This window comes from Rhinopithecus bieti, unplaced genomic scaffold, assembly GCF_001698545.2.
Source record: "Rhinopithecus bieti isolate Rb0 unplaced genomic scaffold, ASM169854v2 scaffold_757, whole genome shotgun sequence".
Classification (NCBI taxonomy): Eukaryota; Metazoa; Chordata; class Mammalia; order Primates; family Cercopithecidae; genus Rhinopithecus; species Rhinopithecus bieti.
In genome coordinates this window covers 1,802,812-1,816,061 of record NW_016803289.1, presented here as the reverse complement: position 1 = coordinate 1,816,061, position 13,250 = coordinate 1,802,812, and the positions used below count along the sequence as shown (strand labels likewise).

Below are 13,250 nucleotides of genomic sequence, written 5' to 3'. Positions count from 1 at the left end.
GCCATTTCCATTATACGTCCAGAGTGCACTGGCTTGGGGAGCAGGGTTGCCTCCACCTCAGTTTCAAAGGGCAGGACCACCACCCAACAGAGCTGTGTAGACAGAGCCTTCACAGAGAGCCATGTGGGTAGTGCCTTTGTATAGAGCCACTTAAGCAAGTCCCCTCTCCCCATCGCCAGCCATGAGAGTGATGCTCCCATGCCCATGTAGATCTAGAGGGCAAACCAACAAACCAAAAAGATTATTCTCAAGTTTTAAGCCATAACAGAATTTGCTTTGATATGTTCTGGACTTGTTTAGGAGCTGATGCCCCTTCCTTCTTTCCCATTTCTCTTTTGAAATGTTGGAATGAGATTGTCTATCCCACAGCTATGGTACCATTGTATTTTGGAAGCACTTAACTTGCTTGTTTTTGTTTTTTGTTTTTTTAGTGATGGGGGCTCATCTGTAGCTCAGGCCTAGTGCAGTGGCAGGATCATGGCTCACTGCAGCCTCTACCTCCTGGGCTCAAGTGATCCTCCCACGTCAACCACCTGAGTAGCTGGGACCACAGGCATGCCCCACTATGCCTGGCTAATTAGAAAAACAAATGGTTTTTTACACACAGGGTCTCCCATGTTGCCCAGGCTGGATATTATATTCCTTGAGCTCCTAGGCTCAAGGAATCCTCCTGCCTCCTGCCTCTTAAAGTGTTGGGATTACAGGTATGAGTCAGTGCCTGGCCACTTGTCTGCTTTTATAGGTTCACAGCTGAGGAAAAATTTTGCCTTAGGATGAATCATACCTCGAGTCTCACCCGTACACAATTTCTATGATATTTAGATGAGATTTTGGACTTTAGAGTTGATACGGGAATAAGTTAAGACTTTTGGGACTGTTGAATGTATGTATTTTGCATATGAGAAGGACAAGAATATTGGAGGGGTCAAGGGTAGAGCGTCATGGACTGAATGTTTGTGTCCCACTCAAAATTCAGTTGAAGCCTTAACCCTCAATGTGATGGTATTTGGAAACAGAGCCTCTGAGAGGGAATAAGGGTTAGGTTAGTTTATGGGGGTAGGTCCCTCATGATGAGATTAGTGGACTTATAAGAAGACAAAGATCTCTCTCTGCCATGTGAGGACACAGGAAAAAGGCTGCTGTCTGCAAGCCAAAAAGAGACTTCACCATAACCCGACCATTCTGGCATCTTGATCTCGTACTTCTAACCTCCATAACTGAGAAAATAAATGTCTGTTATTTAAGCCGTCGTGTCTGTAGTATTTTATTACGGTAAGCAGAGATGACTAAGATATAACCTTAGGAGCGTATTTCCATTATGTAATAGTTTGCACAAATTGTATAAAATATGCTGCAGCATATTTGCTTTCTTTTCATCTCTTTTTTCCAGAAAAGAATTTCTTAGTTTGAGAAATGTTTCCTTTAAAAGGAAATGACTCTAATTTGTCACTGAACCCAGAACCCAGGAGCCAAGTGATAGAAATCCAACACGACAGAGCATGAATTGTGTTGTATCAATAATTCACACTAGCCTTGGTGAGGCATGTCTGAATTAGAGTCCTGTACTGTGACTGCAAAATGAACTTTATTTAAACAAACACAGATATTTACACAAGATATTTAGTGAGGTGTATTGATTTCCCCTCTTTGAGAGTTTATAATATCCATATTATTCCTTTACTTTTAACTGTGTAATTTAATGTTAATTGACTTGGTTGGTCCCATATGTGGGACAAATGAATTAACCTGTGTAGAAATCTCAAGGGGTATTATCAACATCACATGGCATAGCTGATTTCGGCTTTCAAGTGAACCGCTTGGTTCGTAGCAAACAATACATTCTTTCATTCTAAAATAGAACTTGCTGGAAAAATAACCAAAGAGGAAATGCAATACTACAGTACCCGGCCTCTCAGCAGTTCATATGCCGTCACTCCCAGGGACCACCAGTCAACAGCAAAGGAATAGCCTGCTCCTTTTCTGGAGCTGAACATCTCGGGTGCTGAAAAACACGAAAAATTAGACCAGTTTGATTCCCTGAGACGTTAATATTATATTTTCTCAACATGTTCCTCCAAAGGAGAATTACCAGGATGAAAAATATAAACACTTTGATGGATGTTTATCATCCATTGCTAGATTACTCTCAGCAGGCAAACATTTCTGATTTTCTAATCTCTCTCAGTAGCCTCATTCATCAGCCAACACACACAGGCACGCATAGGCCTTCGTGGGTAAACTCTTCTCTTACTTAGATCATGTACTGATTAAAATGTGGGTCCTATTTGGCCTCAAATATGTGGCTCACCCTAAAATCAAGAAGGCTAAGAAGATGTTATTTGTTTTGATTGGGAAGGTTTGAACTAAAGGATCTAAATTTTTATAACAGTTGCAGACAATGCTCCAAATTTGGTAGAGCATACATTGGACAATCTATCTATCACAGAGTCACCTGGAAGCAGCAAGGGACACACTTGCAACCATCTGTTGGAGACGAGGGAGGGAGAAAAGAGGGAGCGAGCATTCTGGAGAGTGTAAGGTTTTACAACAGCTGTGGGTTCTTTACACTTTGTAACTGTAGTTCTTTCAATTGATTCCAATGGAAGGCAGAGCTATAGTCAATTTTAGCCCCAGAGAGGACCCCCAAGTTATGCATTCTCTAAGCACTTTGACACACCATGAACCCTTTACTTACCCTTCTGCGAATAAACCTAACTCCTGAGGGATGTAATAGGGAGAATGAAGCACAAAGCAAAGGCAGGGAATGCTTCTGCATGCTTACCACTATATTCCTACTGTCTAGTACAGAACCTGGCATTCAGAATCACTGGAGAGAAATCTGTTGAATGAATGAACAAATCAATTGCTCAAGCAATAGTTGTGATCATTAGCTCTGCAGCTGTGCTGTCTGGCTTCAAATTCTACCTTCACTACTTATTGTGACCTTGAGAAAGTTGGCAGAGCCTGCGAAACAGCAAAATCAGAGCAATAAGGGAATCTTCCTCTTTTTTTTTTCTTTTTTTTTTTGAGACAGGGTCTCACTCCATTGTCCAGGCTGGATTGCAGTGATACAATCATGGCTCACTGCAGCCTCGACCTCCCAGACTCAAGTGATCCTCCAACCTTGGCCTCTCGAGTAGCTGGGACTACAGGTGGGTACCACCACAGCCGGTAAAATTTTTGTGTTTTTTGTAGAGACAGGGTCTTGCCATGTTGCCCAGGCTGGTCTTGAACTCCTGGGCTCAGGTGATCCACCTGCTTTGGCCTCCCAAAGTACTGGGATTACAGGTGTGAGCCACTGCACCCAGCCAATAAGGCAATCTTTATAGAGTTAGAAATCAACAGTGATAATCCATATCCAAGTCTCAGTATGGCGCCTAGCACTTATAAAGTGCTCAGAAACATTGGGTATGCTTCTAGAGAGGCAAACATTCATAATAATTGGCCTAGTTGAAAGACACGTATGACTGATCCCAAGCCTGCTGTATAAAGTGCTGGTTCTGGGCAAAGGAAACTGGTATGACATGGGTCCTGCACACACAGGTTTGCCCTACCTAGTGCACTCATGTTCTTTTTAAGTAAAATCCTGTGGACGACATCCAAGTAGAGAGGTAGAGTGCTTACATCCCAATGCCCAAGACTGGCCCTGACTATAAGAGCTTGATGCAGCAGGAATAAGTAGGGCTATTTCCCTAGTGCATTCACCTCTCATGCATCACTGCATCCTTTCTGCAAGTTACAGCTCCCAATGCAATTTGGGAGATAATGGCTCTTACCACACACTACTCCCACAGACAAGATGGACTATATTTCTGCTTCCCCTTCTCAGTATCTCACAACAAGTCATATCAGATAGTCCCCAGGTGACGGGTGACAGACATATCACTTAGAGAAGTTACAAAGAACTTTGAGGGATAATCAGAGCCACTGTGCTAAGAAAATGCCTATAGAATAAACATTACTCTAAAAAGGTATGTATCTGTCATATTGGATTATCCTTGGGGTTTACGAGAATATTCTTTTCACTTTCTTTCTTTATTCCAGCGTTATTTATCCAGTATTCTTTTTTATCCTCTTCTACCTGGTCTATTTTCAGGCATGAAAACATTTTAATACACATTTATTCATTCAGCAAATATTCATGGTATGCAAGGCATTGAAGCATTTTTGTGGAACATTAAGAAGAAACTTTATGACAACATACAAAAACATAACAGGTGAGTAATTCTTTGAGCCCTCAAATAGCTGAGAAACCAGAGCAGGAAGATATTGAAGGGCTTTCACCAACCCTTCAAGAAGATTCCCTGCACCTAAGAGAGTACTAAGAGAGTTGGAGAAGGGCTGTGTCCTTCAAAAAAGCCACTGAGTATTTTGTTTGGTATTGTTCCTTAAGTATTTCTATACATACATTCAGAAAAGTAAATAAAACACTGCAGAATTTAACAAACAGTTATAAGCAAATGTCCATATAACCATAATACAGATCAAGAAATAGAGTCTTGTCGCCATCACTTTGTCCTAGTCTGTTCATAACCCTAGAAGTCACTGTGCTAAATTTTATGTTAATAATTTTCTTGTTTTTCTATATAGATCAAACTCTATGTACATATTTTTAGACAATAGTTTAGCTTTGCCTATCTTATATAGCTCCCAGAAACTGTGGATAAATTGGCTAGCTACCTATTTATTTGTTTCAGTGCTTTATAATAAAGGAAACATCAACAAAACAAAAAAAAAAAAATCTGTTCCTTGTATTCTATAAAATTCCATTAAATTAAATCCTATTAAATCAAATCGTATTCCTTGTATTCTTTGGTGTCTTACTTTTCTTACTCAATGTTATGCGTATAAGATTTATCCAAGTTGCTCCATGTAGTTAAGTTTGTTCACTTTTAGTGCTATATGAATATACTGCAATTTACCTATTTATCCCATTGTTGATAGCCATTTGGGTTATTTTCAATTTGGGACTATTGTGAACAATGCACATTCCTATACATGTAAGACTCCTATAAGTGCATATCTCTTTAGAGTTCATTCCTGGCAGGGGAACTGTTGGTGATAGGAATGTGTATCTTTTCTGTGTACTAGAGAACACCAAACTGTTTCCCAAAGTGGTGTATAAATTCACATTATGACCAGTATTAGATCAGGGTTCCTTTTGCTGAACATCCTTACCCACACTTGGGAATAACTGACCCTTTATTGCCAATCTGGGGAGTGTGTAATAGTATTTCACTGTGGTTTAAATTGGCATTGTCTTGTTTACTAATAAGCTTGACCCACATTTTAATAGGTTTATTAGATATTTGGATTTCCATCATTTGGTTTTCAGATTTTTTAAAAACATGGATATTAAATTTTGGCCAGGACATAAAGAAAGGGACCCAACGCTAATCTATACATGTAATGGAATTAATTCATGGAACTTCACAAAAATGATCCTAAATTTCATCTACAAGAAAAAAAATTGTGGAAGTAATATTTTTGGGAAAGAATGAAGAGAGAGTCCTGCATCCCATGTATTAACCTATAAAGCTAAAGGTTTGAAATCTACAGAATATAGATGTTAGTACAAAAATGTATTTAGTTTATGATGAACATATTTCAAATTAGTATGGAAAGGGACTTATTTAATACATGGTCTCAAAACAATTATTTAATAATCATACAAAAATAAAGTCAGATCCTTGCCACATATGTTCAGTCAAAATAATATACAGCAGAGTTAAGTAAAAAAAAATGAAAGCATAATCAGAATAAAACTATTAAGAAAACACATCTAAAATCTGGTAAGAAGGCCTTGCTAAGAATAGCATCAAACTTAGAAAACATAAAGTAAAAAGATAAGTGGCTTGATAATATTTTAGCAAGCTTTTCGTGTCAAAATAGGTCATAAAACAACAAATTAAAAATGAGAAATTATATTTGTAATGAAATGTACAACAAATATGATACACTAGGATTTCATATTCCAAATATACAAAAGGTAAGAATTATTTATATAATTAATAAGAACTATTGGAATAGGATAAAAGTATTAACACCTTAATAGAAAAGGAGCAAATAATTTGAACAGGCAATTGACAAAAGAAGTCAAAGAAATACTGTGATGATATTATAATGTCATATCATTATTACTTATCTTTTTTGGGACAATTAAAGATATTGATAGTGTAGCACTGATGAGAATGCAGGGAAATGAATATCTTCAGACACTTCCAGAGCAAGTACAAATCGATATGAATTTTCAGAACAGAAATGTATTAACATGTAAAGCCTTTGACCAGAAATTATTTTGCTCTTTTAATTAATCAAATTAATTAATTAAGAAATAAAAATTGCATATATTGTATACAACACTATGTTTTGAAATAAATACATTGTAGAATGGCTGAATAGAGCTAACTAACATGTGCATTACCTCACATTACCCACATTACCATTTTCTGTGGTGAGAGCACAAAATTTTCTTTGAGTAATCCTCAGTAAGAGAACACACTATTATTTTTGAATGAAAATTTATCACAAAGAAATAAGTAAGTTCCAGGACATAATTCTGCTAAGAGGATTTTTACTATAAATTTAAATGTAGAGGTTGAGTATCCCCTATCTGAAATACTTGGGACCAGATGTGTTCTGCATTTCATTTTTTTTTTTTTTCGGATTTTGAAATATTTGCACTACACTGGTTGACCATCTCAAATCCCCAAATCAATCCAAAATACTCCAATGAGCATTTCCTTAGAGCGTCATGTTGGCGTTCAAAATGTTTTGGATTTCGGAGCATTTTGGATTTGGGATTTTTGGATTTGGGATGCTCTACCTGTATTTCAAAATGAGAAACAACCTAATATTCAACAGTAAAAAACTGATTAAGAGAAGTGAGTTTCCATTTTTAGCAGAGGCATGTTTATTGACATGAACAAAGGGATAGTATTGCAGCACGTAAAGAGTTAGGGCTCTGGCATCAGACCCCTATGACTGTCTCCAGCTTCACATTCAACAAGATTCTTAACCTTTCAGTCTGCTAATTTCTGAAGTGAGAACAATATATACTATAACAATAGTACTATATATACAATATACAATAATTATATGTTAATATATTATACTGTAACAAAACTGTAATGATAGTACTGGTCCCACAGAATTGTTTTTAGTTTAAATGACATAATGCATGCAGTTAGAACGGTGCTTAACATTTAGGAAGAGCTCAGCAATGTCAGCCATTCTACCTTCATCATTTGTCACATCATCGTCCATGTCTCAGGCACTGCATGCTTCTAGACTTGGGTTTAATTTCATGCTCTGCCAATCACTTGCTGTGTGATTATGATCACATGACTTACTCTCTCTCTAGGCCTGATTTTTTTTTAACTTATAAAATCAAAACAATAGTAAAACCTATTTTATGGAGTTGAGAGTTTAATAATAAATGTTAAAAACTTAGCAAAGTGCTTGGAACAATAAATGTTCAATATATGATGCTATCATTATTATTACATTATAAAATGAAAATTCAGGTTACATTTAGCATGATCAAATATTTTAAAAACGTAAACAGTGTGTGTTTGTGCTTAGGAAAAAAGGTCTGGAAATAAACCATAAATATCTATTGGCAAAGGGATTAATTTACTTACCTTTTGCTTACTAGTCCATAGTGAACTTATTTTATATACATATACACACACACACATGCACATACATATACATATATATACATACGTATATATATAATTTGGAGGAGAGTGTTTTAATTGGTTAACTCTAAGTAATCTGGATTATATTCACACAGACAAAGGAGAAGAGAGAAGGAATAATGGAGGGACCAGAGGGAGCACAGAGGTAGAAGACAATGAATTGTAAAAAGCAAAACTTCCTTGCTGGATCGAAGGTGGTGAAGAACTGGTATACTGTCTTATTATTTACAGAGCTATGGAACTGATTTAAAATATGCTTAGCATCTTGTGTTAGTAGATGAATATTTCTCTAATCTTCATTCAGTATTTTGGTTAGTTATCTTTCTTTTAGAATTATTTTGTTCTTTCTGGTGAATTGCTACTTAGTATCCTATGGAAGCACTATAAAATGGGTGCTGATAGATTTCGTAGATTCTACCAAATCATTGGGAGCATAATTTTTAAAAAGAGACAGCAGACTTCTACTTACAATACCTCTGCAAAAGACTCCTATTCAAAAGGTGGAGTATGGCAATCACATAATCATTTTGGAATAAGGCAAGAAACATTTGCAATATGTTAGCCTAACTAAGTTGACTCAGAACCATTTAAAAACCACAGATAAAAATATTTACAAATACACATTTTATTTATTGCTAATCTTCCTTTTAAGAAAAGCTTGATTTCTCAAATCATACAGAGCTTGATTTAAATCTAGACTTTTCAGTTATTAACCATGTGATCTTGGCCAAATTATTTAGCTTCTGATTTTTCTCATTATAAAATAGTGATAAGTATAGTCTACCCCATAGGGCTGCTGAGAAAAATAAATGAATAAATAAATGTAAAACATTTAACACCGTGTCTGGTCCGGGGAAAGATTTCAAGAAATATTTGTCATTGTTAATTACAAGGGTAAAAGTGGAAGGTGCACGGAATTTTTCCTAGATTCCAATTCCCTAGTTCTATCTTGTGAGAAGACTAGAAATGCTAACATTGAAAAAATTACATTATACAGATATTATACTTAAAACCACTGGGGAGAGGAAAGAAAGGTGGCCTCCTCGTACTTCTCTCACCATGGAAACCAACCCTGGAAACCCACATGCACATTTTCTGATTTGGCTCCAAGAAAATAGCCCTTAATATGGAAACCCAGGAAACCTGGAGAATAAACTCATCAGAGCAGCAGGCTTGGATATGCTTTTTTATCATCTGAGTACCACAGGTTTTAGGCAGAAAATAGGCTGAATTATATGTGTCCATTATTTTAGAAGTGACAAAAGAGATTTATTCCCCCCACTGCTAATTGGAAGCCATGAAATTTGCAGTTGTTCAAGTATTATAGAAAATAAGGCTCATTTTTTTTTTCTCATAGATTTCTGTTGGAAAGTGAGGTGGCTCTGCATGTAGCGGGTTCTCTTTTCCTCTCTCTCTCTCTCTCTTTAGTTACATGGGGGAAGAGAATGAAATACTAAAAGAAAATGGCATTGCTCTTGTCCTTGATTTCAAGTTAAAATATTTTGCCTTTGAATTACTCTGACCATATCTAGCTGATACAATTCATTCCACCCCTGACTTAATTCCACCAGTTGAAACAGCAATATTACCTGCTTTAAGCATCTTAACTAATTAGGGTAAAGCATGAGTAGTTGTTGTTGTTATTGTTGTTGGTTTGTTCTTTTGAGATGGAGTCTCGCTCTGTCGCCAGGCTGCAGTGACTCAATCTCAGCTCACTGCAACCTCTGCCTCCAGGGTTCAAACGATTCTCCTGCCTCAGCCTCCCGAGTAGCTGTGACTACAGATGCACGCCACCATGCCCATCTAATTTATGTATTTTTAGTAGAGATGGGGTTTCACCATGTTGGCCAGGATGGTCTCAATCTCTTGACCTCATGATCCGCCCGCCTTGGTCTCCCAAAGTGCTGGGATCACAGGCATGAGCCACCGTGCCCCGCCAAGCATGAGTAGTTTTTAGTCTATCATCTGACAGCAACTGTGCAGTGTCTAACTCCCTGTTTTTGCTGGATAAGGAGCTCGCCTAATGACAGCTCAGTCTGTTACCTAGTAAGTTTTAGTCCTATTTGCTTATTACATTTACTTTAGATGCTTTACAATTCAGTTCTGTGAATTTTAAAACTATTCTCATATCTGATTCAAAGCTCCTTCACCCACTCTGCTGGACTGGTTTCAGCCACCCTGGAATGGAGGTGGAGGACTGATCTGGCTCTCACACACGTCCTTCTACCTTTTCCTAGAAAGCACTATTTGTTTTAGGACATGAAAGAAGGGTAATAGAGGCAGGGAGGTCCTCACACATGTGCTACCCATGCAGAGTAATCTCTCTTTAGGGGTCTGTGGCAGAAGTTGTGAATCCTAGCTACACAGAGGAATTATGCTAAGAGCTTTAAACCACCTTATGCCTAGGCTCCACTCAGTAATTCTGATATGTTGAGCTCTACTGGGACTTGTGGTGTTTTCAGGAAGTCACACTGACAGGAGCCTCCCTCCCTTCCAGGCTATACTCCTGGGCATTGGAGGGTCCCATGTGAAGCGGGATCACAGCCTATAGCTAATCCACCTCCCTTCTCCCCAGCACAGTCACATTCACTGCATACCTGTCTCTTGCTGCTATGATCCCCAGAAAGACTAGCCCCCAAACTCATCAACCTTCCATGGCCAACCAGGCTGTGTTAACTCCAGGACCAGTCAGCAAGTCCGGTAACTACACAAATATCTAACCAAGAATGAAATTCCAGGTACCTCTTCTTGCAGTCACTCTAACAATTTACAGATAATTCTTTTGAGATCTGACTCACTTCCCTTAGGAGCAACCACAGGGAGAAGGGAGGGAGAACTCCCTCTTTCTGAACACTGTGTGCCCCTCAAGGGCACTAGCTCTCTCCTTACGTTGTTGGGGCTGGACAGGAGGTAAAGCTAGTTCTGCTAAAAACTAGTTCTGGTGTCTATGTAGAGATGGCTGCTCCCAACAGGTGAACTTAGAGTTTGTAGTTGATTTGTTACCACAACTAAACGTGAAACCAACTGACAATTTTGCATCTAACACTATCTTTTTGGTCACCCCTTAGTAAATGCTGAATCGTCAAGGCCAAAACAAGTTCCTCACCTCGCTACACACAAGATACTACAAAGACATTTAAACTTTCTGAGGCAGAATTTCCTCACCTTTATTCATTTTTTTAAACTAATTTATTTGTTTTTAGAGACAGTGTCTCACTCTATCACCCAGGCTGGAGTACAGTGGCATGATCACAGCTCACTGCAGCCTCCAACTCCTGGACTCAAGCAATCCTCCTGCCTTGGCTTCTAAAGCAGCTGGGACCACAGATGCATGCCAGCATCCAGCTCCAGAATTTCCTCATCTTCGAAAAGAAGAATTCATGGGATTGTTATGGCACTACAAGTAAATCTAAAATTACAGCTGGGAATGCATTTTGCAAAGTTTATAGCTCCATGCATGTAATGCAGTATTATGTAAATAATGGTTAAAATAATACTTTGCCACTTATTGCCATTCTGCTTATTACTGTTTCCTACTTCCTTGTCTTTTTCTTGGTTTTTGTTTTTTTTTTCTTTTTTTTGAGATGAAGTCTCACTCTGTCGCCAGGCTGGAGTGCAATGACACAATCTCGGCTCACTGCAACCTCCGCCTCCCAGGTTCAAGCACTTCTCCTGCCTCAGCCTCCCCAGTAGCTGGGACTACAGGTGTGTGCTACCATGCCTAGCTAATTTTTGTATTTTTAATAGAGATGGGGTTTCACCATGTTGGCCAGGATGATCTCAATCTCTTGACCTCATGATCCGCCCACCTCAGCCTCCCAAAGTGCTGGGATTACAGGCATGAGCCACTGCACCCAGCCTAGTTTGGTTCTTTTTTTTTTTTTTTTTTTTTTTTTTAAATAAATCTGCTCCCACTAGAATGTAAGCTCCAGGAGCTGAAGACCTTGTCTGTGTTGCTTTCTACAGGGTCACCGGCATATGAAACAGTGCTAAGCACACAGAGACAGTTAGTAGGTGTTTATAGAATTAGTTAATATTTTTGTTAGGAAGTGGGTACTAATGGTCTTCCTTGACTCATGAAATAAGTTTTCAAAATGTAATCAATGGTCCTTTCCTATCAAAATCATTTCGGGTGCTTGCTAGTGGAGAAGACCCATGAAATCAGAAGCTCCACAGGTGAAGTCAGACAGGAACTTATCAGTTCTAGCTGCAAGTCCCAGATGATTTCACCTATAATAGATGGTGTTTACAGGAATGTAAAACAAAAGCCATTCATGAAACCCATACCCATGTAAGGCTTGGTGCCAGCCATGGTGGTAATCTGTGTCTCCCTGGGCAGCATCGCAGCAATGTTGAAATCTGTGATGTGCACGTGCCCTGCAGAGAGAGAAGAACCACACAGAAAGTTAAGCTCCATTCAACCCAGTGGCACAATCATGCTTTTAACTGAAAGCACCCAATTAGTCTGTTAATTCTTGTAGGCTAGTTGCAGTCCATCTCAAGGCCAATATGGTCTTAAACCAGCAATTCTCCATTTCATGATATGCAGTGATTAGTCTCTGTAAGTCTGGAGTTCAGCCTCAGAAAGTTTTACCCTTAGTAGTTAAGAATTTGTGGTTAGGTAATTCTAGTTAGGCATATTTTGTCTGTTGGTGACATTTTAAGTTGGTTTAGCCTATGAATATTATGAAGGAGACAGCCAAAAGATACTCAAAGTATCATGTTTCCAAACATCTCTTACGGGATTATTTTTTTAAAAGAGTCCAACAGGCTGGGCATGGTGGCTCACCCCTGTAATCATAGCACTTTGGAAGGCTGAGGCGGGTGGATCACTTGAGGTCAGGAGTTCGAGACCAGCCTGGCCAAAATGGTGAAACCCTGTCTCTACTAAAAATAAAAAATAAAAAATTAGCCTGGCGTGGTCGTGGGTGCCTGTAATCTCAGCTACTTGGGAGGCTGAGGCAGGGAGAATCACTTGAAACCTGGGAGGCAGAAGTTGCAGGTGAGCTGAGATCACACCACTGCACTCCTCCTGGGGTGACAGAATGAGAACTCCATCTAAAAAAAAAAAAAAAAAGAAAAGAAAAGAAAAGTAAGAGGCAAAATATTATTACTACAAAACTGTCATGAATATGGGGATACAAATATTATTTCCTAGCCAAGAAAGCATCCGTTTCTCCAAGTTTTTCTAAAATACATTTTTGTATATGTTTTTTGTCTGATACTTCAGGTTGGCCTCATCAGTCTCCAACAAAATAACTGCTTATCAAGTAGATGGGGGGGGGCAGCCGGGGGGCGGTGGGAGATCAAACTTTAGTTGTTTTTTTTTTAATGTAATGTAATTTTTGGCTGGGCCGCGGGTGGCTCACACCTAATAATCCCAGCATTTGGGAAAGCCGAGGCGGGCGGATCACGAGGTCAGGAGATTGAGACCATCCTGGCTAAACCACAGTGAAACCCGTCTCTAGCTAAAAATACAAAAAATTAGCCGGGCGTGGTGGCAGGCGCCAGTATCCCAGCTACTCGGGAGGCTGAGCAGGATAAATG

The 13,250-nt window shown here is 38.8% G+C and overlaps 1 protein-coding gene across 1 annotated transcript in view; it reads right to left on the bottom strand.

The window, feature by feature from the left end:
* Nucleotides 1-13,250, bottom strand: part of STK32A (serine/threonine kinase 32A) — a 151,626-nt gene that overhangs the window by 21,304 nt on the left and 117,072 nt on the right. The window contains exons 7-8 of the mRNA XM_017872394.1: nt 11,991-12,080; nt 1,905-2,002 (exon numbers count right to left, since the gene is read on the bottom strand). Of these exons, the coding sequence (XP_017727883.1) occupies nt 1,905-2,002; nt 11,991-12,080 (188 nt within the window). The remainder of the gene's footprint in view (nt 1-1,904; nt 2,003-11,990; nt 12,081-13,250) is intronic.